Genomic DNA, 27,860 nt, shown 5'->3' with positions numbered 1-27,860 from the left:
CCACTGTGTTTTTAGAAACATTGACTAAAAGGCAAATTAAAAGATGCTTTATTACACTGACGATTTTATTTGTCGAAGAAAAACGTGAGTTTTATAACAAAATTTAGTATGCATTGTTTAAAAGATCGAGGACGGTTCTTCACAAAAGAAAAGAACACAACACGACCTATCAATTGGATAGAATCTAGATAAAATGATATGCTGTTTACAGATAATCCTAAAAGCGCTTGAAAAAATCGCTGTTTACTTTAGTGATGGAAAATAGCCTTCCTTACAGTTGTTCAAAAACATTTTCACCCTGTTTTTCATTTACGTAATATATGCGATACATTATTTAAGTACGCATTTCCTTGTTTGTATACTATGCCGACTCCAATTAAAGCTAATTTATTTATACTTTTCTGAACCTTCATGACCTTAGGTCAAAGTTGACACAATTAGTCTCTTGATGCATGCTTGCTTTGTCCTATTCTCAGAATAATTTTTGAAGCTGATTCGATAAGTTATTTCTCACTTGCTTGCTTTGTCCTATTCTCAGAATAATTCTAGTAAGCTGTTTCGATATAGACGATAAGTAATTTCTCAAGGTACGTTTGGATACTTATGTAGATTGTGCATGATCTAGATTCAGGGCTCACTAGATCTTGAAATTACTCTGTACTTGCTAACTATTGAATGTGTGCTGTTCCTTTGTAGGTTTCTTTCTTTGGTGGTGACAACAGTGTTTCTTATGTTTATTGGAATGTTCGTTGTCTCAATAAATTATTTTTGCTTATTAAATACCTACAAGTATATCAGTGTATATTATAATTAAAGAAATACATACGGTAACAAAAGAAAACAGTTCGACAAGGCGTAGTTTAAAAAAATCAAACCAAGTTTTTCTTATTTTCAGTTTTTCCTAATTTGTTCCTCAAAACCATGTATTTCACCCTAAAAATTAGATTAATACTATTGATACTGGTTTCTAAACAATGCTAAAGGAAAACATATATATATAAAAATAAGATAATATGGTATATCTTGTAAAAGGATCAATCATATTCCAAAAGTTTTAACCTTGTACTGAGTTTTTCTATCTGAGATTTTTCACAATTTTCTTTAAAATCCACAAATTTCATTCCTAAATTACTTATGTTGTGTGTGTACATGTATAAAGATCTCACTTCAAAGTTAACCATGAATAACCAAGCTTTTCTTCATTTCCAGTTTTCAGAAATTTTTACTCTGACAAACATACATTTCACTTAAAATTAAAATTAATTAAATGATGTTTTCTTTTATTTAACATTGTTTAAAGATCACATTAAAAAGTTTTTACCATAAATAACTGAGCTTTTCTTCTTTTCCAATATTTAGTGTTGTTTCTCTAGTAAAACACACATTTCACCCCAAAATTCCTTAATGAAAATAATTTTCACCTGACGAACACATAATGTAATTATAAGATACAGTGTCTTGCCTTCATCAAGCTTTCAGTCTTTAAAATGTAATCATAAATAACAGTTTTTCTTCATTTCAAGTCTACATTCTAACTTGCACTTATAACCTTGTGTTGCAATTTGTTGCAAATTAAGTGATGTTAAATCTAAATTAACCATGTTAACTAGCCTGTTACATTTCTTGTATTTTGGACAAATGTGTAAAAAGTGTTATTCAGTTATCTTCTTCATCACATTCACAATGTGGCTTGAGTGATTGACCTATTTGATTGCGTTGCTTGTTCAGTCTGTTCTTAATTTCAACAGAAATATGCATATATCAGGGATTGAGATAGTTGACAGTTAGCAAAGTATGTTTGTTTTTTCAGGGTTTACAAAGGAAATAAAGGGACCCACAGCAAATACAATGGTCTTCCATTCATTTTCACATAATTTGTTTGTTGGAAAGTGTTTATATTTAGGAAATAAAGTGATCCACAGCAATTACAATTGATTTTTATACGCCCGTTTACGGGACGTATTATGGTTTACCATTGTCCATCTGTCCGTCTGTCCGTCCGTCTGTCTGTCCGTCTGTCCGTCCGTCATCAACATGTCGGACATTAAATCAAAAACGCTTTAACCAATTTGCATAAAACTTTGGTGAATTGTTTATATCTATTGACGTGAGCTCCCTTTTGTTTTTTTTAAATTTTTGATTTTACGTTACTGAGTTATGGGGTTTTATTCATTAAAAAAAGGGGGATTTTCCAGTTTTCGGACAATAACTAAAGAATGCTTTCACCAACTTGCAAGAAATTGTGGTGAATTGGTTATATCTATTGACATGAGCTCCCTGTCGATTTTTATAAATTTTAGATTTTACGTTTCCGAGTCATGGGGTTTAGTTATGGGGTTTTATTCATTAAAAAAAGGGGGATTTTCCAGTTTTCGGACAATAACTCAAGAATGCTTTCACCAACTTGCAAGAAATTGTGGTGAATTGTTTATATCTATTGACATGAGCTCCCTTTCGATTTTTATATATTTTAGATTTTACATTTCCGAGTTACAGGGTTTTATTCATAAAAAAAGGGGAATTTTCCAGTTTTTGGACAAAAAAATCAAAAACGCTTTCAGCAGTTCTTATGAAACTTTGGTGAATTGTTTATATCTATTGATGTAAGCTCCGTTTAGAATTTTATAAATTTTTCATTTATCATTTCTGAGTTATGGGGTTTTATTCATTAAAAAAGGGGGGATTTTCCAGTTTTCAGACAATAACTTCAGCAGTTCTTATGAAACTTTGGTGAATTGTTTATATCTATTGATGTAAGCTCCGTTTAGAATTTCATAAATTTTTCATGTATCATTTCTGAGTTATGCCAATATGGGGTTTTATTCATTAAAAAAGGGGAGATTTTCCAGTTTTCGGACAATAACTCAAAAATGCTGTCAGCAATTCTCATGAAACTTTGGTGAATTGTTTATATTTATTGATGTAAGCTCCCTTTACATTTTCATAAATTTCTAATATGACATTGAGAATTAATTGAACTTTATTTGTTTATAGTCTGACAACAGATTAACTAAGTATTGCGCAACAGCACAGTGTATTGCACAACAGCAAGAAATCTTAAATTGAATATAAATTCAATTCATATAACCAATTTCAAGTTCATTGACTACATTTATTCAGAAACCTATAATATGTCAAACATTTAATTACAATCCAAATTCAGACCTGTATCAAGCTTGAATATTGTGTCCATTTTTGCCCCAACTGTTCAGGGTTGGACCTCTGCGGGCGTATCCAGCTGCACTCAGCGAAGCAGTTTATTTCTCATTTTATCCTATTTATTTCAGTGTTTACACAGCAGTTGTGTTCAGTTCCTGATCATTTGTCATCATTAATGCAGAACATATGTTGAAAAAGGTCTTACAAAGGATAACACAAGTGATTAAATCTGTTAGAATGACTGATATTTCACCTAGTAGTGTAGCTGTTCAGCAGGTAATTAATCTGTTAAAATGACTGATATTTCACCTAGTAGTGTAGCTGTTCAGCAGGTAATTAATCTGTTAAAATGACTGATATTTCACCTAGTAGTGTAGCTGTTCAGCAGGTAATTAATCTGTTAAAATGACTGATATTTCACCTAGTAGTGTAGCTGTTCAGCAGGTAATTAATCTGTTAAAATGACTGATATTTCACCTAGTAGTGTAGCTGTTCAGCAGGTAATTAATCTGTTAAAATGACTGACATTTCACCTAGTAGTGTAGCTGTTCAGCAGGTAATTAATCTGTTAGAATGACTGATATTTCACCTAGTAGTGTAGCTGTTCAGCTGGTAATTAATCTGTTAGAATGACTGATATTTCATCTAGTAGTGTAGCTGTTCAGCAGGTAATTAATATCATTTGCTTTTTATGGCAATTAAAAACATGTAAAAGTGTCTTTTGCATGGCATGGTGCATTTATACATGAATGCCACTTTAAATTATCTTTACACTTGTACAAGAAATACAAGAGATTTCAGCGATACAATGTACCGGTATGATAGACTATGAATATTTGAAATGCTGATGTACTGGCATTTGAAAATCCAATGTAAGAAAAGGCAGTGAGGAAGAAATATACAGTATCACCATGTTCCAATGAATTTGAAGTAATAACATTGTTAAGTTTTAAGTTTTTATACGACCCCAAAAAATTTGCGTTCGTATAATGCTATCACGCGCCGTCGTCCGAAGACATTTGGTTTCTGGACAATAAATTTAGTTTAAGTATATGGATCTCTATGAAATTTAATTAAAAGGTTCAAAACCACAAAAGGAAGGTTGAGATTGTTTTTGGGGGTGATGGTCCCAACCGTTTAGGAATTAGGGGCCAAAAAGGGACCCAAAACAAGCATTTTTCTAGTTTCAGGACAATAACTTGTGTATAAGTATTTTGATTGCTCTGAAATTGTACCACAAGGTTCAATACCACAAGTAGAAGGTTGGGATTCATTTTGGGGGTAATGGCTCAAACTGTTCAGGAATTAGGGGCCAAAACGGGGCCAAAACAAGCATTTTTTCTAGTTTTCAGACAATAACTTGTGTTTAAGTGTATGGATGTCTCTTAAATTGTACCACATTTTACAAAAAGAAAATTTCTTCAAATATTAATTTTTTTTGAGGGGGGAGGGGGTCAATTTTTTTCCTCAAGATTTAAGAAGTTATCAATTTTCGAAAAAAAAAATTGGGGGTCACAATTTATTTTGCTAATTTTTTATACGACCGCAAAAAAATTTTGAGGTCGTATATTGGTATGACGTTGGCGTCGTCGTCGTCCGAATACACAATGGTTTTCGCACTCTAACTTTAGTTTAAGTGAATGGATCTCTATGAAATTTTACCATAAGGTTCAATACCACAATAGGAAGGTGGGGATTGATTTTAGGGGTTATGGTACCAACAGTTAAGGAATTAGAGGCCAAAAAGGGGCTGAAAATAAGCATTTTTGTAACTTCCAGACATAACTTGTGTGTTAGCATATGGATCTCTTTGACATTGTACCACAAGATTCCATATCACAAAGGGTCAATGCTGGGATTGATTTTGGGGTTAATTGCCTCAAAATTTTAGGAATAAGGGGCCAAAAGGGGGCAAAAAACAAGCATTTTTCTAGTTTCATGACAATAACTTGTGTGTAAGTGTATGGATCTTTCTGAAATTTTACTACAAGGTTCCATTTCACAAAGGGAAAGCTGGAATTGAGTGTTGTGGTAATTGCCCAAAACGTTTAGTAATAAGGGGCCTAAAAAGGGGTTTAAAATAAGCATTTTTTAGTTTCTAGACAATAACTTGTGTTCAAGTGAATGGATCTCTCTAAAATTGTATTACAAGGTACCATACCACAAAGGCAAGGCTGTTATTGAGCTTGGTTTGGGGGGAAAGGGGGTGGGGGTGATGAATCATAAGGGGGGCGGGGGTCAAAAAAGGGGTAATTTTTTTTTTCCTTTTTTTGTTGTTTAAAATTTACATTTTAAGTTAGTTATTTTTTATCACGAAGAGAAAGTAGGAATTGAGTTTTGGGGTTAATTGCTCAAACATTTATGAATAAGGGGCCAAATATTGGTCGAAAATAAGGATTTTTTTAGTTTGCAACAAAAACTTGTGTTCAAGTGTATGGATCTCTGTGAAATTGTATTGCAATGTACCATACCACAAATTGAAGGTTGTGATTGAGGTGGGGGATGATGAATCAAAAGGGGGTTGAAAAAATGTGTGGGGGGTAGGATTTTTTTTTCTTCCTTTTTTTTTCTTTAAAATTTTCCATTTAAAGATGGTTGTTTCAGATTTATATATGAAAGAAAATAATAATGATACGGTTATATATCATGAGGAACTGAAATTTAAAATTATGTATATTGGAAATTTAGGTTACATTGGAAAGTAATAATTGGCTTTGGGGGGGGGGGGGGGGGGGGGGTGGGGGTGGGGGGTGGTTATGGCTCTAATGTTTAAGGAATAAGGGGAAAAAAGGTTAAAAAACAAGGGTTTCCATTTTGATAGACAAATAATTGAGTAAAGAACATTATTTAAAAGCAGTGTAAGGTTGGTAATTCAAACTCATTTAAATATCTCATCTACACTGCTTTTAAATTATGTAAATTGGAAATTTGCCAATAACTTTATTGTTAATAAATGCATTGGAAATTTGCCAACAATTTTAGTGTAATAAACTTCATTGGAAATTTGCCAATATAAAATTTTGCTGATGAAGGTTTTTTGTTTACCTTTAGCCTTGACTATGAAGTCATTTTCTATTTTTATAGCCTTATGATGTAGTTGAATTATTTAATACTTTTATGATGTGTTTAAATGGGGTTTTATCATGTTTATGGTTGCAAATTTATTGTTTTAGTATAATAAACTCCATTTAAAATTTGCCAATAAAAAAAAATTTTGTTTATTTTTAGCTATGATTATGATGTCATTTTCTATTTTACTTTTATGGTTGCAAAGAAATTTTTATTTTTAGATATTACTGTTAAATGATGCTGATTAAGGTTTTTGCTATGTTTAGCCATGACTATGATGTCATTTTCTATTTTAATATCTGTTATGATGTATTTAAATGGGCTTTTATGGTTACAAAGGAATTTTATTTTTAGATATTACTATAAAATGTTGCTGATGCTGATTAAGGATTTTGTTTATTTTTAGCCATGACTATGATGTCATTTTCTATTTTAATACCTTTATGATGTAATTTCCATTTTTAGATATTACTGTTAAATGATGCTGATTAAGGGTTTTTTGCTATGTTTAGCCATGACTATGATGTCATTTTCTATTTTAATATCTTTATGATGTATTTAAATGGGCTTTTATGGTTACAAAGGAATTTTATTTTTAGATATTACTTTAAATGTTGCTGATTAAGGATTTTTGTTTATTTTTAGCCATGACTATGATGTCACTTTCTATTTTAATACCTTTATGATGTATTTAAATGGGCTCCCAAGTATTTAGATTTTTGATTATTTATACATGTTACCAAATTGGTCCACATTGAACAAAAACGGTCCAAATTTCAACTTTATTACATTACATCAAACATTGAATTCTACATATTCTTTGATATATTGAAATTAACAAACAATTTAGTTTATGGATATTCCACCATAATAGGTAAATAAAATTTTTTCCAGTTCTTACACCACATTCATCCTGTGTCAGAAACCTATGCTGTGTCAAATATTTAATGACAATCCAAAGTCATAGCTGTATCAAGCTTGAATTTTGTGTCCATACTTGCCCCAACTGCGGTCGTATCAAGCTGCGCCCCAGCGAAGCATTTTATTGTATATAGTCTGAAAACAGATTTACTAAGTATTGCGCAACAGCACAGTGTATTGCACAACAGCAAGAAATCTTCAATTGAATATAAATTCAAATCATATAACCAATTTCAAGTTCTATATACATTTATTCTGTGCCAGAAACCTATAATGTGTCAAATATTTAATTACAATCCAAATTCAGACCTGTATCAAGCTTGAATATTGTGTCCATTTTTGCCCCAACTGTTCAGGGTTGGACCTCTGCGGTCGTATCCAGCTGCGCTCGGCGAAACACTTTTTTTTATGAGGTAAAAGTTCTTGGTAAGTGAAGTCCAATCAAATTGGCATTTTCTTCAGTTATATGGACAGTCTATCTGCATGATCACATTGGTTTTTTATTAGTTTTTTTTTATACAAAGCAGGTGTGACATCTCTCTTTGGGAACAGTTTTATTGCATTGAATTGATAATAACAATTGTAAATTTTTGTTCCAACTGTATTCATGGGGCTCCAGTAGAGTACCCCCTTAGGTTGTAAGGCTGCTATGCCTGAGGTCACCAGGTCACTTATAAACAAATTTATGTAATATTTCTTGGTAAGAGGGTACATTTTTAAAGGTCACAGGTCACAGGTTGTTTAAAATGAGACGTCAGGTCGCGAAGTCCCCCTCCAAAACACCCAAGGTGGCAGGTTAGATTTGACCATGTTGGAGCCACATTCATACTAGTTGTTTGTATGTACAAATTATATAGCATATTTTTCTCATAAGCTAATAAATGTACAAAGTTGTCTTATACTGATTGTTTTTATTTATTATAGGATGACAAAGGAAACAAAAGACCCTTAGATGAGGAACTGTCAGACCATCAGAAAAAACAGAAGGTAAAGTATTCTCTATACTGGTGAGCAAATGATGAACAATCATTATCAGCTTATGTATATAATCAGAAATGGTTAAACAATCAGAAACTTTGGATTACACAAGATTACTAAGATTAAAAATATAAACTTTGATGTATACTTGGTAGAAAATGGAATGTTCAAATAAGTTTTATGAGAATAAAGTATTCATTCATTCAAATATCAGAAACTGTTGTGTCTACCTATAATACAGAAGGTTTGATATGTTTTCTTTCCAATAGATAATGACATTTTACTATTGACTATAACATGATTAGTAACAGTGTATCTGACCCATCATCTGTCCATAATGATTGCTGTTAATGTTCAATAGCATTAAAAAAATTGTGGTAGTGTGCACAACTTTAAAGTGCTTGGAATAAAGGAACTGCTTGGAATAAAGGAACTTTATTACAACTAGATTCCTCTTCTTATATTTTTATTGTTTTTATCGCAGTATGATAACAGTATTACCAAAATTACCAAAAATAATGTTATCAATAGAAAGTATGCAATTCAAGTTAAATTAAAATTATGATCTTTTATTTAGACTGAATCTGGTGAACAGTCCAAAAGACTCCCGAAAAGAAAGATTGCTATGTTAATAGGATATAATGGCAAAGGGTATCATGGGATTCAGATGTAAGTGCAGATAATTTGTAACAGTCGCAATGAGTCTATTTCTTGGAATCAAAAGATAGCAGGTATTACATTGAGGGTTTTCAAAGTTACATGTAATTATAGAATAACTAATTAAAGAATTCAAATATAGTAAAATATTCAACGAGTGACAGACATGACAGAACAACACATTTATTCACGTTAATTATCAGTGTTGTTCAGTCACAAGATGAATATTTTTTTTATATTTGAATTCCTTGATTAGTTATTGTTTTTATTACATTGGCCTTTGGGTTTTTATGGAAATAAAATATAAAATAAAAGGAACTATATCTTTTTCTACGCATTCACAATTCTTTTTGATGCAATGTCATTGACAATGCCTTGACAACACCCATTGTTGAATGACTTCAGAGGAGTGAAATTATCGGGTTTTATTTAACTGGGAAATCACAGTATTGCATTGCAACCAATGTACTAACAATGGATATTAATTTCGAATGTAGAAAGTGATAGAGACAGATGAGAAGGCAAGCAGATCATTGGGTTTAAAGGTCAATTCTGATTTACATTGTAGATAAAAAAGAATGCAAGAAATGTACTATAAAATCAGAGTTTAATTAGTGCATACATTTATACATATATTATAGTAGAATGTTAATAGAAAACTTAAAAAAAACATGTTATCATTATTGTGATGTCAACCCTATCACATTTTTGTACATCAATACATTTTTTCTGAATTTACAAATGTCTGCTCTTGGCTAAATTTATGTCCATTGTAAAGGTATTTTTTTTTACAAAACTTAACAGTCAGGATCATTTTATGCTGTCCCTGTCTAGTTGGATTGTCCATTTTAATGCCTGGGTAACATAGATGTCCTACGACAATGCAAACTCAGTGGCATACTTGGATTGATGAATTAAGAATACATGTAATAAAAAAAAAGAATAAATTAATTCAGTTTTCACGATAAACTTTTAAATCTACAGGCCCAGAGCTCAATTATTAGAAAATATTCTTTAGATTCTGTTGGCCTGTAGATGATTTTTACAGGCCTGAAAGCAATTTTATAATCCTGGGCTGCTGGGCCTTGTGGCTAAGTGTGAAGACTTGAATGATGACCCTTATATAGACAATTAAACTGTATCATTAGATTAGCATATCATTGCAGCCATAATAAACATAACAGTTTAATAGGTATGCATACAGAGGGATATGTAAATGCTTATAGCATGTATAGGGTGTTTGTAAGTGTGGCCTTTCAGGTGTTTGTGAAATATAGATTATAACATGGTATTCTTCATATCAGACTCCTTATCAGTCCTAGGTCATGATATCAGCCTGAGAGCCGACAGGCTCGAGGGTTGATTTTGACCATGGGCTGATAAGGGGTCTGATATGAAAAATGACATGTTATGTTCTTTTTATCATATATTTCACCAGAAAGCAATCATCAACCAGTTGATGTTTTTCTCTGTATATAAAGAAGAGAAGAAGAAGACATACAGACAAGAACTTTTTTAAAACTTTGAAAAAATTTATTTATTATATCATTTGTTTTGCATTTTTTAATAATATATCTTCCTGTTTCCTAATATTTGATTTTTTTATTCTTCTTAGTTAAGGTTTCACTAGAAATGTACCATTGAGGCGTATTTTCTGGAATTTGTAGAATGACGTCGAAATGCCACTTGATAATGTTACAGGAAGGCATGCGATAATAACCGTATGCAGTTGATATAAACCGGAAGCAGTTGATAACGAAAGTCATATCACATGACTAAGACAATTCTTCAAATCTATTGAATAGATATACGTACAAATCAGTTTTATCAAGGGGTACAATTATACCATTACTTTCTATAAGTATATGATAAAGTGGATTATAGAGTGTGAATATTTTTATAAAACCATATAACTTGATATTATTATTTATTCAGTAACAAAGAAGTTAACACAATAGAAAATGAGATATTAAAGGCTTTGGTAAAAACTCAGTGTATACCACAAGAACATGCCGATGTTCCACAGAAGGTAATCTTTAGGCATAATTAAACATGCACAATATAATATTTGTTTAACGCTATATACATTTTTGAATATATGAAGATTGCTGGTATCAGATATTATATCCTATAGTTGTATGGTAAATGAGATTTTGATGTTTCATGTATAACTTTGATTAATTGATGACATCAGAAATCTTGAGTTAAGTAGAGAAAGAGCTATAAACACTAACATCAGTGAAATTATTCACTACCACTTCAATTGTATGGGATGTGCATATTTATTTAAAGGATAAACATGGTAAATATTACTAATAAGTTTAGTTAATTTTATGGATAACAAATAAAGTCCCTTTTGGTTGTCTCCCTTTGAACAGAGAAACAAGGCACAGTTAAACAACCAATTACTCAAAATATAGGGGACAATAAACAACCAATTACTCGAAATATAGAGGACAATAAACAACCAATTACTCAAAATATAAGGGACAATAAACAACCAATTACTCAAAATATAGGGGACAATAAACAACCAATTACTCAAAAATATAGGGGACAATAAACAACCAATTACTCAAAATATAGGGGACAATAAACAACCAATTACTCAAAACATAGGGAACAATAAACAACCAATTACTCAAAACATGGGGAACAATAAACAACCAATTACTCAAAATATAGGGGACAATAAACAACCAATTACTCAAAATATAGGGGACAATAAACAACCAATTACTCAAAACATAGCTGACAAAACAAATTTAAATAGTAAATTTTGAAACTTCAATACCGAACTAGATCTTTTTATGTTCAAGCTGATCAGGATTAACATTATTATGTTCATCATGTTTATGTACCAAAACAACTAGTGTCATTTAAAAAAAAACCTCAACATTTTCTTTTATTTAAAAAAAGAAACTACATGTTAGAACTTAGACAAGACAATTTTAATATTAGAATCAAATTAAACTGAATTTATATAACATAAAAAGCAATGTGCTGATAGTCTAGTGTTAAAAAAGAACATATAAAAATAATGAGATGTTGTTTAATTGCTAATGAGACAACAATCCATTAAAGACCTAACAAAAGACAACATGAAAGATGTGAACAATTACAGGACACTGTATAGCCAATGAACAATAGTAAACTATAAAAGGCAAGGTGATGACCTAATTTGAAACAATTCAATTGAAAAAAACAAAAAAGTGTGATTTAAACTACAACAAAAAATAAAAAAACAATTAAAACAGACGGCAACCGACGACAAACACCATGGCCCCTGGATCACAGGCTCTAGGTTTGGGACAGTCAAATTAAGAATGTGGTGGGGTTAAACATGCTTTTGCAAGCACAACCCTCCCCTAAACTTGGATAGTGGTGTCACACCTCAACATAAGAACACATTTTAAACATCAGTTGTAAAGGCTTCAACTCATCAGATTGGCACTAAGCATATAAAAATATGACAAAAAGACAAATGACACAAAGAACCAATCACAGTTACTGAAAGCAAGTTCAAACTCAATGTCAACTAATAAATAAACCTTTATATGTTTTAGATGAGTTTCCAACGAGCATGTAGAACAGACAAAGGTGTTTCAGCAGCCATGAATCTGTTGTCATTGAAGATAAGTATTAATCACAAACTATATACTAAGGGTACACAAAGAGGTGGCATAATTTCTGTGTGGTGTTCCATGTCTTAAGGAGTAGACATACACCTTCTCTTATAAACATGAGCTAGCCAAACTTGTCTGTAGATGATAATCAGTTTACTCCATAGAGAGTAAATGGAGAATTTAATGTATGCAATTATCTCTCAAATCTTCTACAACCAGTAATAATACAGAAATAATGATGTGCTTTCTTTTCATATTGTATCATAATTTTATCATCAAGATTGAATTGCAAGTTCTGATTATTGCTATATTCATCATTCTGTTGCATTTATTTGCAATAATATGAACATTGCATGAATTTCTGATGTTACAATATTCATATAGACATATGGACATGCTCTCTCAGTCAGTATAACTTATAGTAATTTTGCATTTTAAGTTTTACCCTTGTCCGTCTGTACGTACGTATGTACATACATCCCAAAGTTGGTTTCTGTTCTCTAACTTTAGTTTGCCTTTACCAAATGTTATGAAACTTAAACACAATGCTTATTACCACAAAACACAGATCAAGTTTGAATTTTGGTGGCGTCACTTTAACCATTCTAGAGTTATGCCCCTTTACAAATGGAAAATTGCTGAATTTTTCGTTTCCGTTCTCTAAATTTAGTTTGCCTCAACCAAATGTTATGAAACTTATACACAATGCTTATTACCACAATTCACAGATCAAGTTTGAATTTTGATGGTGCCACTTTAACCGTTCTAGAGTTATGCCACTTAACAAATGGAAAAATTGCTGAATTTTTTGTTTCCGTTCTCTAACTTTAGTTTGCCTTTACCAAATGTTATGAAACTTATACACAATGCTTATAACCACATAATACAGATCAAGTTTGAATTTTGGGGGCGTCACTTTTACTGTTCTAGAGTTATGCCCCTTTACAAATGGCAAAATTGCTGAATTTTTAGTTTCTGTTCTCTAACTTCAGTTTGTCTCAACCAAATTTTATGAAACTTATACACAATACTTATTACCACAAAACTCAGATCAAGTACAAATTTGGGTTGCATCACTTTTACCATTCTTCAGAATTGTCCCTTTATAACTTTATATGATATGCTAGCGGGGGCATCATCTGTGTCCCATGGACACATTCCCCATTTATGTTGAATACTTTAATTCTTGGTAACCCATGAAATCCAAAACAAAAAATAAGGAATTCACAATTTTTATTCTGGTAAAACTGATATTTAGATTTTATACACATACAGGAGTTGAAATAGAAATGTTGACATGAGCCAAGTTAGATGTTTGATTGGGAAATGACTCTGGTGAATGACTTTGGTTGTACGTTATATTGGACAGTAAACTAATGAAATCAGCTGTTTTTGACTGTTTTGCACTCTTACAAATGTTAGATTAAAATAATATGGTTGATATGCAATCTTTCAAATGCCATTGTTAATATTACAGTGAGTTAAGCTTTATAAATCTTATTTCATATCAAATGATAAAGTTTATTTCAAGGAAAAGTCAAGTACTTGCTGTTTAATTGGATATTATTGTTTTATTACGTGATAATAGATATAGAGAATTTATTGGAGAAGATCAACAGTCATTTACCTGAGCAGATTCGAGTATTTGGTATGTATGATAATATAACTAATAACTTACCTTAAATCTAATGTCATTTGTTTTGTATATGGTCAAATCATATGTTTTTGTACATCATATGAATTCGTACTATGCATGCTTTTTTAATGGAAATTGTGACGTCACAATGCATTCTTAATAGCACGAAAACCAATGAGACAAGGATAAGTTTAATGAATTTGATAATTCATTATCAACATTACATTTGAACTTTCAAAAGTTGTCTAACCTGTTGATACTTATAATTCACAGAAACTTCTTGGTTACTTGATCTTAAAAATTGGAAAAGAATGTCACAGTGACCTATTTTTGCTTTCATAGATATTTATTCTCTGAAAAATTTCTCATCTCAGATTCTACACTATGTAATACTCTAGAAATGACGATAGACAGACAGTGAATGAATAATTCACTAAAATAAGGTTGATGCTGAGATTCTAGCCTTGTCACCAAGGTTAAGTCATTATATAGATAAGGGTTAAATAAATGATGTTTTCTTAAGCAAACATCCAGTGTAAAAAACAGCTCTAAAATAACATCGAAATACTGATTATGGAATCAATGGATTATGAACAAATATGCAGGTACAAATGTTTGAACAATATGATTACAGGATATAGAAGAACTACTGGTGGATTTGACAGTAAGAATTACTGTGATAACCGTACATACATGTACATCTGTCCTACATATGCCTTTGCTCCACTAGAAAATGTAAGTTTAATGGTACTAATGTAGAAGGTACATAACGTATGTGTACATCTGTCTAAAATGTGTATATGATCATAAATTATAAGAAACAAGAATGTGTCCATAGTACATGGATGCCCCACTCGCACTATCATTTTCTGTGTTTAGTGGACCGTGAAATTGGGGTCAAAACTCAATTGGCATTAACATTAGTAAGATCATATCATAGGGAAAATGTGTTTTAAGTTTCAAGTTGATTGGACTTCAACTTCATCAAAAACTACCTTGACCAAAAACTGTAACCTGAAGCGGGACAGAAGGATGGACAGACGAACAGAGGGACCAACGGACGCACAGCCGGAAAAACAGTAATCTCTTGTCTTATGGTCCTGATCTAAGCAACTGAAAATCATAGAGGAATGATCTTATGTTGGTAGATGCATCATTTTAAGTCACAAAGGTCCACACTAAGATTAGTTCACTATGACCCTCATTTTATGCATGAATGGCTATGGTTAAATTTTGTCTTATGTTCCAGATCTAAGAAACCACAAATCATACAGAAATGATCTTTTTTTAGAATTTTAGTAGACGCTTCATGTTTAGTGATAAAGGTCCACACTAAAAAAAAGTCGTTTGACCTTTGTTAATGATTTAGATAATAAAAATAAAAGGAAAACAGCTGCCATTTAGGTTGGCTCAATTTCTTTTTTTTAATTTTTTAATAAACTAATAATTGTCAGGAAAATATGAACTAGAGTATGACAAAACATTCAAATAATTTTTAGACATAACAAACCCTTTTAACAATGATGCTGTTTTAGAATACATTAATAACCCTACTAAAATATAAGTATAAAATACTATTTCTATTATAGATTGTTACTGATGAATACAGAATGACTGGTAAGTTGATTCTATAGCTGATACTGAAATAATTATGAAATACAAAGAAAGACAAACATTAAAATGACTTCAACCCAGCAAAAAATAGTTTACAAAAATAATAATCAATGAATAGGAGTCTACATTTAGTAGACATAAAGGTTGAGATTTTGGATACATTTAATTTTCAGTGACCATTGTACACTTTCATCATATAGAGAGCTTGAGAAGCCCCCTGAAAGTATAATACAAAGGTTAATTAAAGAAAAATAGGTTTTTTTTCGAAAATGAGTTCTGCGACTTATTTATATTTTTGATAATTTCAATCAGAATAATATGGATAACAACATTTTATAGAAAGAAGAAAATAGATCTTGGGATAAAGCTTTTGGATAAGATTTGTTGTTTGGTTCCTTTTTCACTATTAACTTATACCTGAAATGTCCTTATTCAAATTAAAGAAATGAGTTTCCAGGAGGCAAAAAGTGCTTCAAGGACAGTTCAACTATAAATACAAGTAGAAAAAAATACCATTGAGCACATCTTGTGAGAGATAGAGTAAATATGATTCACAGAACTCCCTCGAATTCACCACTACTGAACTAATTGGTGTGATTTTATGATTTATGTAGACTGTTTACTTTTATTACAGATGACGTTGTAGAACATGTCAACAAAATGTTAGCCAGATTTATAGGAACGCACAGATTTCACAACTATACTTCTAAAATGTAAGATATAAAAATGTTACTTTAACAATGGAACGAACTAGAAAGAACAGTTATAAAGTGTTTTATATGCCCAAATGAGGGGCATTATGTTTTTCGATCTGTGCGTCCGTTCGTCCGTTCCGTCTGTCCGTCTGTCCATCCATCCATCCGTCCGTCTGTCTGTCACGCTTTAGGTTAAAGTTTTGGTCAAGGTAGTTTTTGATGAAGTTGAAGTCCAATCAACTTGAAACTTAGTACACATGTTCCCTATGATATGATCTTTCTAATTTTAATGCCAAATTAGAGTTTTGACCCCAATTTCACGGTCCACTGAACATAAAAAATGATAGTGCGAGTGGGGCATCCGTGTACTATGGACACATTCTTGTTTATATCTACAACAAATCTGATTTAAACAAACTCTGAAGAAATGGAAACTATACAAAAATAAAGAAGAAAAAAAGTTTCTCCTCTAATCTCATTAATATTCACAACCTGCATCATGGTTCAAGTAACAAACAAAAAATGGGTTCTTATATCATTCTTTTATATTTCATGTAGAGATATAACAAAAGAAAAAAAAAACAGATCCTTATCAATCTTATAATGTCCACAGATGTACATGAGGCAAATTATTATTAAAGATTTTTATGCACATATTGCATTTTGTCATCAATAACACCATCTGATGATTCTTGCATATTTTCATAGAAAATATAAAGTTGTATTGAAATTTTATTTTGCATTTGTTTGTAAATGTTTGGATTGTCTCTCTTGCATTGATTTTTACAGTGGTTTGTATAATTTTTAAGGAAGAGGTATTTTACACAAAAAGCTAATGTTAATAGGCTTTTAGATACTACTGGTACATGAATTTTAGATAGAATGGTTGTTTATAAGTTGTTGTTTGGTTTAGATAGGGGTTACTGAAAAAGATTTTTATGAGTTTAGTGAAACAATTAATGGGATAACAAAAGTATTAATTTCTTTAAGATATACACAATTTGAATGCTTGTATTTATTTTGCATAAAATTCAGTTTTACTAAATATTTTTTATTGTCATAGTATTTAAGATAAGAAGGAATGTTTATACCAATGTAATCTCCTGTAACAGTAGATAATATTGTTAGCAAGGGAAAAGTGCTGGTATTGTCGTTCTTCATACTGACAGCTGTTTATAAAGGCCATTATGAATAACTTTCAAACTGTTTAATGAATATATGTATGATTTTATTATGTTTTTTTTTAACATTTTACTTTACAGAGATGCCAAAGAAGCACGTGCCAAACGATATATCATATCATTCACGGTAAGTCTATATTGATTGAACTGTACCTGATCTCCAGTTATTTTTCATAAGGATTATAATATCTTTCGAGCTTTAAACTCATCCAATGTGACTGCAAATCTGTTTAATTTGTTGTACAATAACTGCTGCATAATAAATTATTACTTATTGGAAATGATGTTTACTTTGGATTTATAATTATTTGTGGCACTCCAATTGTCATGGATTTCATGGGTACAGGTGAATCACTGATTTAAATGTTTAATGAAGTGAAAATTTCCTTGTTGCTTGTATACAGACTTTGGCATACACAAAATTAGATATCTATGATAATACAATTTTTTCTCAATCCACGAAAAATGGTACTCACGAAAATAGATGTCATGAATCCACAGTATATCAGTTGTAAGAAATTATACCGTTATTTTTCAGTGTGGTAAACCCTTCATCAGAGATGGCTGTGAGTTTTGTGTAATTACTGTCAGAGGTCAAAGTTTTATGTTACATCATATACGTAAAATGATTGGTAAGTTGTGTAAAAGCTGTTAAATTTAAACATGTATGACACCCAAGGATAGCACATTATATTTATAAATAGATGCAAAAAAGATTTTTTTTAAAATGATATATAGCATAATGTTATATGTCAGTGAAATGCTTTGTAGGTTCTCCATTGTTTAGATAAATACATATTCTATCACATCACATGATTTGTCTTGCCTATAGCGGAAGGTGATTTTCCATATTTGGTCAGTATAAAGAAAGTTTACTTATGGCTTTATTTGATATTTTGATAAGTTTTTTCTTAAGTTTTTGTTTCCCAGTTTCTATAAATGTATGAGACCCTGACTTCTTAATCCATTGACTTTGAGATTTTTTACATATACAGATTGCATTTTTATGATAGACTTATTGAATGATTGATTGTTGTTTAACATCCAGTGACAATTATTATTTTATCTTTCTGAAAATGCATGCAATCTTTGCTACTATACATCCAAAAATGCATGGTCAACTGTTATAAAACCAATTTAAGCACATTTGCTTTAATTCATTTGATTGGCTGTATTTAATTACAGGTATAACAATAGCAATAGTGCGAGGTAACTGTGGAGAAGATGTTATAGACAAGTCTTGGAAACCAGAACGGGTTTGTATTTCTATTGTATAAATTTATAATGTTCAAATTAGATTAAGTAAACTTGTTTTAACACAGTAGAAATATGTCTGTTCAATCAAATGTATCGGCTATAGGAATTTCTTAAGAAGTCTTTATGTTCTTTGAGCTTGCTTTAATTTGGTTTTCTTTTATAAGTGAATAGAAATATTGTTTTACATAATTATTTGATTATTGAGCTAGAGTCGAAAGTCATGGAAGAGAGACATAGTGATCCTATGTTGTCGCCAAGATTTAAGTTCAATCTGTGGTTGAAGTTTTTTTTAGACACCAATAACTTTGTCAAAACTTAATGGGATCATATGAAGCAATTTTACATCTAAAGACAGTATCCAGAGCAAAATTTGGAAATATTTATTTTCGTTTTTTAGTGTTTTAATTTGGATTAATGGGATTTAACGGGATTATCTTTTTACATTTAGAATACAGTCTAATTTTAAAGTTTTTCCATTAATAACTTTGTCAAACTTGTAGAAAATTTTACAAAACTCAGACAGATGTTTCTCCATGATTAAGAAAAAGCATCTAAAGAAAAAAAAAGTGATTTATTGTTTTATTTTTCTGTATATTACTGATGAATGAATAGTTTTTGGCAGTCAACATTACACTTTTACACTGACAGCAGTTACCAATTTTCTATATGATGGATCTTTTGTCTACTTTTAAATTTGATATTTGGCAAAAAAAAGTTTGGACAGTATTTGCTCTTGCCAAAAAATAGCCCATGTGTGCTGGTGTTGCATTAAACAGATGTCAACAAAACAAAACAGAAAAGCTTTAACATTTCACCTTTTCACTTAAGTATAACTATAGAAATCTGACATAAAATATTGATAAACTTTTTTTACAGGTAGATATTCCAAAGGCTCCAGGACAGGGTCTTTGTCTAGAACAGGTAATTATATTACAATGCCACAAATCACTCGTCTTCGTGTTAAATTTATGATTAAACTTGAGAACACGATACTGGAGAATATGAAATGATCAGTTTTCTACTTCAGTGTATGAATGTAAGACTGATTCAACATCATGTTGGATGCTTGCTGCACTCACCTCTCAGAATATATGCAGTAATTGTTTACTTGTGAAGTCTATGGATTATTGTAGCTTCTGAACGTAGTAGAGTACTGTTGTATACCTCACATCTTCATTACGTAATATTAGATTTTTCATGGACCTGAAATTTGTTATAAGTTATTGCACTGTAATCCCATGCCAGTTGATGTATGCTTGACCTGTCCACAACTTGGACTGGGTTGTGCCAATGTTAATATACATTTCATGATATATACATTTTAAAGCTTATTAAATCTGTTGTATTTGTTAATGATTCAATAAACATTTAAATTTTAGTTGACATTTAATGATCAATTTTTTTTTGGCACCCAGTCTTGGGTTTACACTGTTTGGAGTTCTTTTGGATTCTCGCTGATTTTACTACATGTTTGTTACTTTATATTTGGACTAATGATTTAGGTGTCCTACCTTCATACAAGACACAAAATCTCAGTTGATTCAATAATGACAGGTGCATCTTTGTATAAGTTAAGCATAATTAAGATTTTAACCAAATGAAATGAATTTGTTGATCAATAAACAGTAATGTAAGTAATTGTTTTCTCTTTCAGCCACATTATGATAATTACAATAAGAAGTATGGTACTGATGGAATACATGCACCATTAGACTGGGTAGAAGAGCAGGCAAGTTTTTATTTTAATCTTTACATGCACCATTAGACTGGGTAGAAGAGCCGGCTAGTTTTTATTTTAATCTTTACATGCACCATTAGACTGGATAGAAGAGCAGGCACAATTTTATTTTAATATTTGGCTCCGTGTGAAGGCCGTACTTTGACCTATAATGGTTTACTTTTCAAATTGTAACTTGGATGGACAGTTGTCTCATTGGCACTCATACCACATCTTCTTATATCTATATACTCTCTTTCCTGAATGGGCTTTTCAAATTTTTGTTTTTGTTTACATAATATCTACAATAGAAAAAAAATCCTGAGTGTTTCACAATCCAGCACATGGCATTGGGTGATTGATTGTTTGTTGCTTGCAATTATTTCATGCTATTCCAAACAATAAAAAATTTGCAATTAATACAAAGATAGGTTCTACAAGATAGACCAACCTGGTATAGGGGTAGGAGATTTATAATGCCACTGTAAATGAGGGTATGTTGGATAGAAGGCAGAAATTAATTCTTACAACAGGCCACCTACGAACCCATCAAAGAGTTGTTACAAGGGTTCTTTAACATGCAAAGAGCATGGCCCTCTCACTAGAATCAGATTTAACATCCCAGGGCATTGAATATGAGCATCCTAACTTAGGTTCTCCATATAAGATTGCATTGCATTTTACAAAATATAGTAATAATAAATTAGATTTTTTGTAATATATAAATGACATTTGCTTTTATTTCACAGGATGAAATTAATAAGTTTAAGGAAGAGTATATCTATTCTGATATTATGAAGACAGAGAAAGATGAAAAGATGTATCCTTATTTATGATGGTAATCTCGCACAAGTTAATGACAATTTTCTATAAATAGTATGTCCATATACCCCTGAAAATTTTATGGAAATAAAAAATAATTAGGTGTCAGTTAGTTTTGGAAAGATTTGTCCTTTCAAGAGATGTAGATACCCTGAACATTTTGCAACAACAGCTCACCATGGTTATTTTGCAAGGTTGATGCTATTTATAGATATGTGATAGATTTAAATATCACTTACTTGTCACACTGCCACTTTCATGAAATTGTATGTGAGAATGGCATATTTAACACTGCTACATTCTGTGTGTGGCTATCACAAGTCGGGAGCCTGTAATTCAGTGATATCAGATGCCGTCTACAATATTTGTTTTTCATTGTTGTTTTTTGTACATAAATCATGCTGTTGGTTTACTCAATTAAATTATTTTAAATTTTGTCATGTCCGGGCCTTTTATAGCTTACTATACATTCACTGTTCATTCTTGAAGGCTGTGACCTATAGTTGCTTACATCCATGTGGTTTGATCTCTTATGGATAGTTGTCTAATGGGCAATCATACCACATCTCATTATTTTAAATGGAAAGAGATAAAGAATTAATAAAACTCACAAAGTCATGTACACTATAGATAATACTAAAAGGAAATTCGGATATTATATTTGACCTTGACTGAGTAAGAATGATGGAATGGCTTGGTACATTACAACATCACGTGTTTGATTTTGTCAATGATAAAGATGATAGAGACAGTAGATTTGACAAAAAACGCTTCTTGGAAAAATGCAAGCGAGACGTGAGTAGATTTACCATTAATTTTGAAGTATCTTTACAACATGAAACTGTTGAAGGCATATTATTTGACCTTTACTTTTTAAGTCATATTCAATATTTAACCTTGACTAAATTAGTATGATGGAATGGCTTGGTAACTTACAACATCATGTGTTTGATGTTGTTGATGACAAAGAAGAAAGAGCCAGTAGATACGCCAAACAACATTATTTGAAAAAATGCAAGCAAGATGTGAGTAAATCGTAGTCTTATGAACACTGGTAGTGAAGCAAGTGATGTACTTGTCTTTGTTGTAACCAGGTTTATCTGAGTCTAACTGTCTATATTTATACCTTATTATTTCTAGATAGGCAGTTTGAATATCATATAGTCTAATAATTCTAATCACTCAGATTTGTATATCTCTCACAGTAACAACTGAAAAAAGATTGGATACAAAAGCAATAATTTTTGGTAATTCTCTAAAAATTGAGAAGACATTTTGTAAGGCAAATATAAGAATTTTATTAAAATTTTTGATTTATTTGTTAAGAAACGACTTTTATTAACAATACTTTTAAAACACATTTTTTTATGTTTATTTCAGCCTAATATTGTAATAACACCAGACACAGGCTTCAAATTAAAAAGCAAAACGTCAAATGAGAGTGCAGATTCTAACAATTCTGAAAATGCTGAGGCCAAGGAAGATAACTCAGATATACAATTAGACTCTGAAGTCAAAATAAAATCTGAATCTGAAGTCAAAATAAAATCTGAATCTGAAGTGGAAATTAAATCAGAAATCAAAGAAGATAAAGACTTGACCAAGGAAAATGAAGTAGAAGCAGACCAAGATAGTAAACCTGTCAAAGTCCAATCATAGCATTAAATGTACATCAAAATTAGGTTTTATATTGTTCAAGCCATTTGATTTATTTCAAGTGTATTCTGATTTATTTCAAGTATATTCACAAAGTATGAAAGAGATACAGAGGATGTTTAAACATAATTCTATTCCAGACAAAAAGTCTTATAATTTGGAAAGAGGAAAATGTTTTTAAAATTCAATGGTCTTATTGAGGACTGAAACACTGAATGTCCTTTAATAGCCTATATATGAATGCAAGGAGATATGAGGTATACATTAATGAGGCAGCAACCCAACAACTTGATAATTAAAAGACATCCAGAGTTATAAAACACCAAGTGTCTAAAACTTAAAAACTGACCATGCTCATAATATGATCAATATAGATTATAACATGGCATTTTTCATATCAGACCCCTTATCAGCCCGAGAGCGGACAGGCTCGAGGGACGATTTTGACCATGGGCTGATAAGGGGTCTGATATGAAAAATGACATGTTATGTTCTTTTTATCATATACTTCAGCAGAGGACATACAGACAAGAACTATTTTTAAAACTTTGAAAAATGCATTTATTGTATTATTTTTTTTGCATTTTTAATAATATATTTTCCTGATTCCTTCAAATTTAATGAATAAACATATATACAAATTAGTTTTATCATGGGGTACAATTATACCATTATTTTCTATAAGTATATGATAAAATGTTAAGATGAGTCATTCCAGTTTTCAAGGGAGATAACTGATTAATATGATGAATGTTGATAGGAGTCATTACAGTTTTCAGGGGAGATAATTGATTAATATGATAAATGTTAAGAGGAGTGATTGCAGTTTTCAAGGGAGATAACTATTAACACAATATTGAACATTCAATGTCTGTTGTTACTAATTATGTTTGAGGATGTTGTATTACTTGAATCTTTTCACAGTACATGTACTCCAAAAATTGAAAAAAATAAAAAAAATATCCAGAATAACCTATCAAATGAGTTCCAAAAGAAATATTTTGCTATAAAATTAGTTGTTAGGCACTACCAAGAGTTTGTGTGTCACTTAAGAAAGAGTAGTTTACTCTGGACATAACAATGTTTGTCAGCTACTAATAAAAGGATTATTGTTTACCCTGGCCGCTACAAATAGTAGCAGTTACTCAAGAAAGGTTGGTTGTTTACCATTGGGATATAATGTCTGTTACTCAAAAAAGGTTGGTTGTTTACCATGGGGATATAATGTCTGTTACTCAAAAAAGGTTGGTTGTTTACCATGGGGATATAATGTCAGTTACTCAAAAAAGGTTGGTTGTTTACCATGGGGATATAATGTCTGTTACTCAAAAAAGGTTGGTTGTTTACCATGGGGATATAATGTCTGTTACTAAAAAAAGGTAGGTTGTTTACCATGGGGATATAATGTCTGTAACTCAAAAAAGGTTGGTTGTTTACCATGGGGATATAATGTCAGTTACTCAAAAAAGGTTGGTTGTTTACCATGGGGATATAATGTCAGTTACTCAAAAAAGGATTATTGTTTACCCTGAGCTCTACAGAGTTTGGCAGTTACTTGAGAAAAGTTGTTATTTACCCTGGGCACTACAATATTTTTCAGTTACTCAAAGGTTAGTTGTTTACCTGGGCACTACAGTGTTTGTCAGTTACTCAAAAAAGGTTAATTGTTTATCCTGGGCATTACAAAGAAATAGCAGTAACTCAAAGGTTAGTTGTTTATCCTGGACAATACAAAGATTGGCAGTAACTCAAATGTTAGTTGTTTACTCTGGACAATACAAAGAGTGGCAGTTACTCAAAGGTTTGTTGTTTACTCTGGACAATACAAAGATTGACAGTTACTCAAAGGTTAGTAGTTTACTCTTGACAATACAAAGATTGACAGTTACTCAAAAGTTAGTTGTTTATTCTGGACAATACAAAGAGTGGCAGATAATCAAGAAAGGTAATTTGTTTACCCTGGGTACTACAGTGTTTGTCAGTTACTCAAAAAAGGTTAATTGTTTACCCTGGTCACTACAAAAATTAGCAGTTACTCTAAGGTTAGTTGTTTATCCTGGACAATACAAAGATTGGCAGTTACTCAAAGGCTAGTTGTTTACTCTGGACAATACAAAGAGTGGCAATAACTCAAGATATTTGTTTACCCTGGGTACTAAAGTGTTTTGTCAGTTACTCACTGTATGTCAATTTGTTGACCATTGGAATTATTTGGTTACTTACTGAAGGTAGTTTGTTGATGAGGCACTACACACAGTTAAGTCAGTTACTCCAGAAAGGTCAGTTGTTTACCCTTGGCACTAAAAAGAGTTTGTCAGTTACTCAAAAAAGTTCAGTTGTCCCTAGGCACTATGGTTATTCCCTATTCAATATCTTAAATCGGTAAATAAGTTCTATTTTAAAGGAAATTTCTTTATATGGTAACAGCAACAGCATTGAACTTTGACATATTGCCCTAACAATCAATAGTCTCTTCCTCTTCCCTATATCTTCCATTTTTGTCTCGCCTGCAGTGTGAACTATTTGTATAAAGCTTAATATTTCAGAAGGTAGAAGACCTAGATGCTTCATACCTTATATGCAGATACCTTGTGTTACAAAGTTTCCGTCCGTCATATGTCCATTGTCCTTGACCTCATTTTCATGGTTCAGAGACTGCATGAAAAAAAATTATAGTTTTCTTGCCATGCGAAATTCTCACTTATTATGAGTAATAGGATAACTGTATATGGTATATGGTTTCTTGCAACGTCCACATGTCCACATGTCCGTCTGAATGAGTTCAATTGACCTCAACCTCATCTCATGGATCAGTGATCAAGGTTAAAGTTACATGATTAAGTCCGTTTCTCAGATACAATAAGTAGTAGGTCAACTACATGTTGTGTATGGAATGATTGTAATGGGTACATGTCAGTCAGGCAGGTTTCATCTGACCTTGACCTCATTTTCATGGTGCATTGGTCAATGTTAAGTTTTTGTGTTTTGTTCTGTTTTTCAAGTACTATACACAATAGGTCAAACATATTTGGTGTATGGAATGATTGTAAGGTGCCCATGATTGTCTGGCAGGTAACATCCAACCTTGACCTCATTTTCATGGTTCATTGGTCAATTTTAAGTTTTTGTGTCTTTGTCTGTTTTTCAAATACTATAAGCAGTTGGTCAACTATATTTGGTTTATGGAATGATTGCAAGATGTACATGACTGTCTGGCAGGCATAATCTGACTTGGACCTCAATTTCATGGTTCATTGGTCAATATCAAATTTTTGTGTTTTTGTCTATTTTTCAATTACGATAAACAGTAGGTCAATTATACTAGTGTATGGAATAATTGTAAGGTGTATACATGTCTGTTTGACAGGATTTATCTGACCTTGACCTCATTGTCATGGATATTTAAAAACGTTAAGGTTATGTGATACTTGTAGTAAAACCTTTATCTTTAAAGACTTTCAACATAAAATCAATGGTCAGTATAAGTTTTAACCCAATTGAGGAAAAGAAACTCAAAATTTCATCTGGAAAGTCTATGTTTACAAATTTGTTTATTTTAAGTACAATAAAATTGAGAATGAAAATGGGGAATGTGTCAAAGAGACAACAACCCGACCATAGAGCAGACAACAGCCGAAGGCCACCAATGGGTCTTAAATGCAGCGAGAAACCCCCGAACCCGTAGGTGTCCTTCAGCTGGCCCCTAAACAAATATGTATACTAGTTCAGTGATAATGGACGTACTTCAACTTGGAACTTTGACCTATTGTCCCTACAACCAATAGGATACTTCCCTTCACTTACATCTTCAATCGGTATAAGATGACTTGAATTAAGCATGGGAAACCCAAGATCTCAATATTAGAGCATTTGTTCAAGACACTAAGACAGGCAGAGAATGTATTGACTATATGCTCCCAATTTTTGTTTCACAAGGAACATAAAAAGATGAAAAATAGTCAATATAACACTACACAGAAAACTTAAGATTGATAAACAAGAACCCCAACAGAAACCAGTTGGTGATCTAATGTGCTTTGGAAGAGTAATTAGGTCCTGCTTTATTAGTGGTACCTGTTGCATAGCTAATGACAAGTAAAAACATACAAAGTCTTCTACAAATTATGACATTGTTGGTACATATACTTGTGTTTTGGAAGTCTTTTTCACTTTCATCAAAGTTCTTTTACTGTATGGCAATGTAATACTCAACTTAAGAATGTGATCTTGCTGGTTTGATTGTACTTGGATTGATTCACAGTTGCTGTATAAGAGACAGAATAATGTGATGGACAGGTAATATTACAGTTTGAGTGACCAATGAAGATTTAAGGTTTTCTCTTTTGTTGACATCTACAGGTTATTTTTCATGTTGTTAAGTTGCTGCCCTAACTATCAACCACTCATCTCCTTTTAGTCATACTAATTCAAAAACAAAAACCTACCCACTCGATCATGAAAATCAGAACTAGGTCATATGACATATGTCAGTTCCACATTCTTCACAAATCCACATATCTAGGCCATATGACATGTGTCAGTTACACCTTCACAAATCCACATATCTAGGCCATATGACATGTGTCAGTTACACCTTCACAAATCCACATATCTAGGCCCTATGACGTGTCAGTTACGCCTTCTTCACAAATCCACATATCTAGGCCATATGACGTGTCAGTAACATTTACAAATCCACATATCTAGGCCATACGACGTGTCAGTGACGCCGTCTTCACAAATCCACATATCTAGGCCATATGACATGTTTCAGTAACATTCTTCACAAATCCACATATCTAGGCCATATGACATATGTCAGTAACATTCTTCACAAATCCTCATATCAAATATTGTTTATCTGTCATTTGC

The 27,860-nt window shown here is 31.7% G+C and overlaps 1 protein-coding gene across 6 annotated transcripts; it reads left to right on the top strand.

Moving 5' to 3' along the window:
• LOC127736147 (pseudouridylate synthase 1 homolog) lies at window positions 1-23,010 on the top strand. Of its 6 annotated transcripts, none has more exons than XM_052246696.1 (18): window positions 1-84; window positions 3,288-3,435; window positions 8,074-8,136; window positions 8,705-8,796; window positions 10,720-10,813; window positions 12,351-12,419; window positions 13,989-14,058; window positions 14,681-14,781; window positions 15,636-15,663; window positions 16,295-16,373; window positions 17,618-17,663; window positions 18,075-18,168; window positions 18,722-18,792; window positions 19,670-19,714; window positions 20,448-20,522; window positions 21,260-21,330; window positions 22,243-22,357; window positions 22,713-23,010. In XM_052246696.1, exons 2-18 carry the CDS (start codon window positions 3,346-3,348, stop codon window positions 22,989-22,991), a joined length of 1,482 nt encoding a protein of 493 aa, XP_052102656.1. In that variant the 5' UTR covers window positions 1-84; window positions 3,288-3,345; the 3' UTR covers window positions 22,992-23,010. The 6 variants fall into 6 exon arrangements, with proteins under 6 accessions (XP_052102656.1, XP_052102658.1, XP_052102662.1 ...); XM_052246698.1 differs by lacking the exon at window positions 22,243-22,357 and adding an exon at window positions 22,013-22,127; XM_052246702.1 differs by lacking the exons at window positions 1-84; window positions 3,288-3,435 and adding an exon at window positions 3,437-3,491.
• Window positions 23,011-27,860: the final 4,850 nt, after the last annotated feature.

Source organism: Mytilus californianus, unplaced genomic scaffold, assembly GCF_021869535.1.
Source record: "Mytilus californianus isolate M0D057914Y unplaced genomic scaffold, xbMytCali1.0.p SCAF_3, whole genome shotgun sequence".
NCBI classification, from domain to species: domain Eukaryota; kingdom Metazoa; phylum Mollusca; class Bivalvia; order Mytilida; family Mytilidae; genus Mytilus; species Mytilus californianus.
Note: the sequence above shows the minus strand (reverse complement) of the source record. Positions and strands in the feature narration are given on the sequence as shown.

What these genes read in the sequence shown, in the direction of transcription:
- LOC127736147 (XM_052246696.1), top strand. Translation starts at nt 3,346, where the DNA reads ATGTTGAAAAAGGTCTTACAAAGGATAACACAAGTGATTAAATCTGTT. An exon ending in GATATATCATATCATTCACG is followed by an intron (nt 17,664 to 18,074) that starts GTAAGTCTATAT and finishes GTTATTTTTCAG; the next exon opens with TGTGGTAAACCCTTCATCAG. An exon ending in AGGGTCTTTGTCTAGAACAG is followed by an intron (nt 19,715 to 20,447) that starts GTAATTATATTA and finishes TTTCTCTTTCAG; the next exon opens with CCACATTATGATAATTACAA.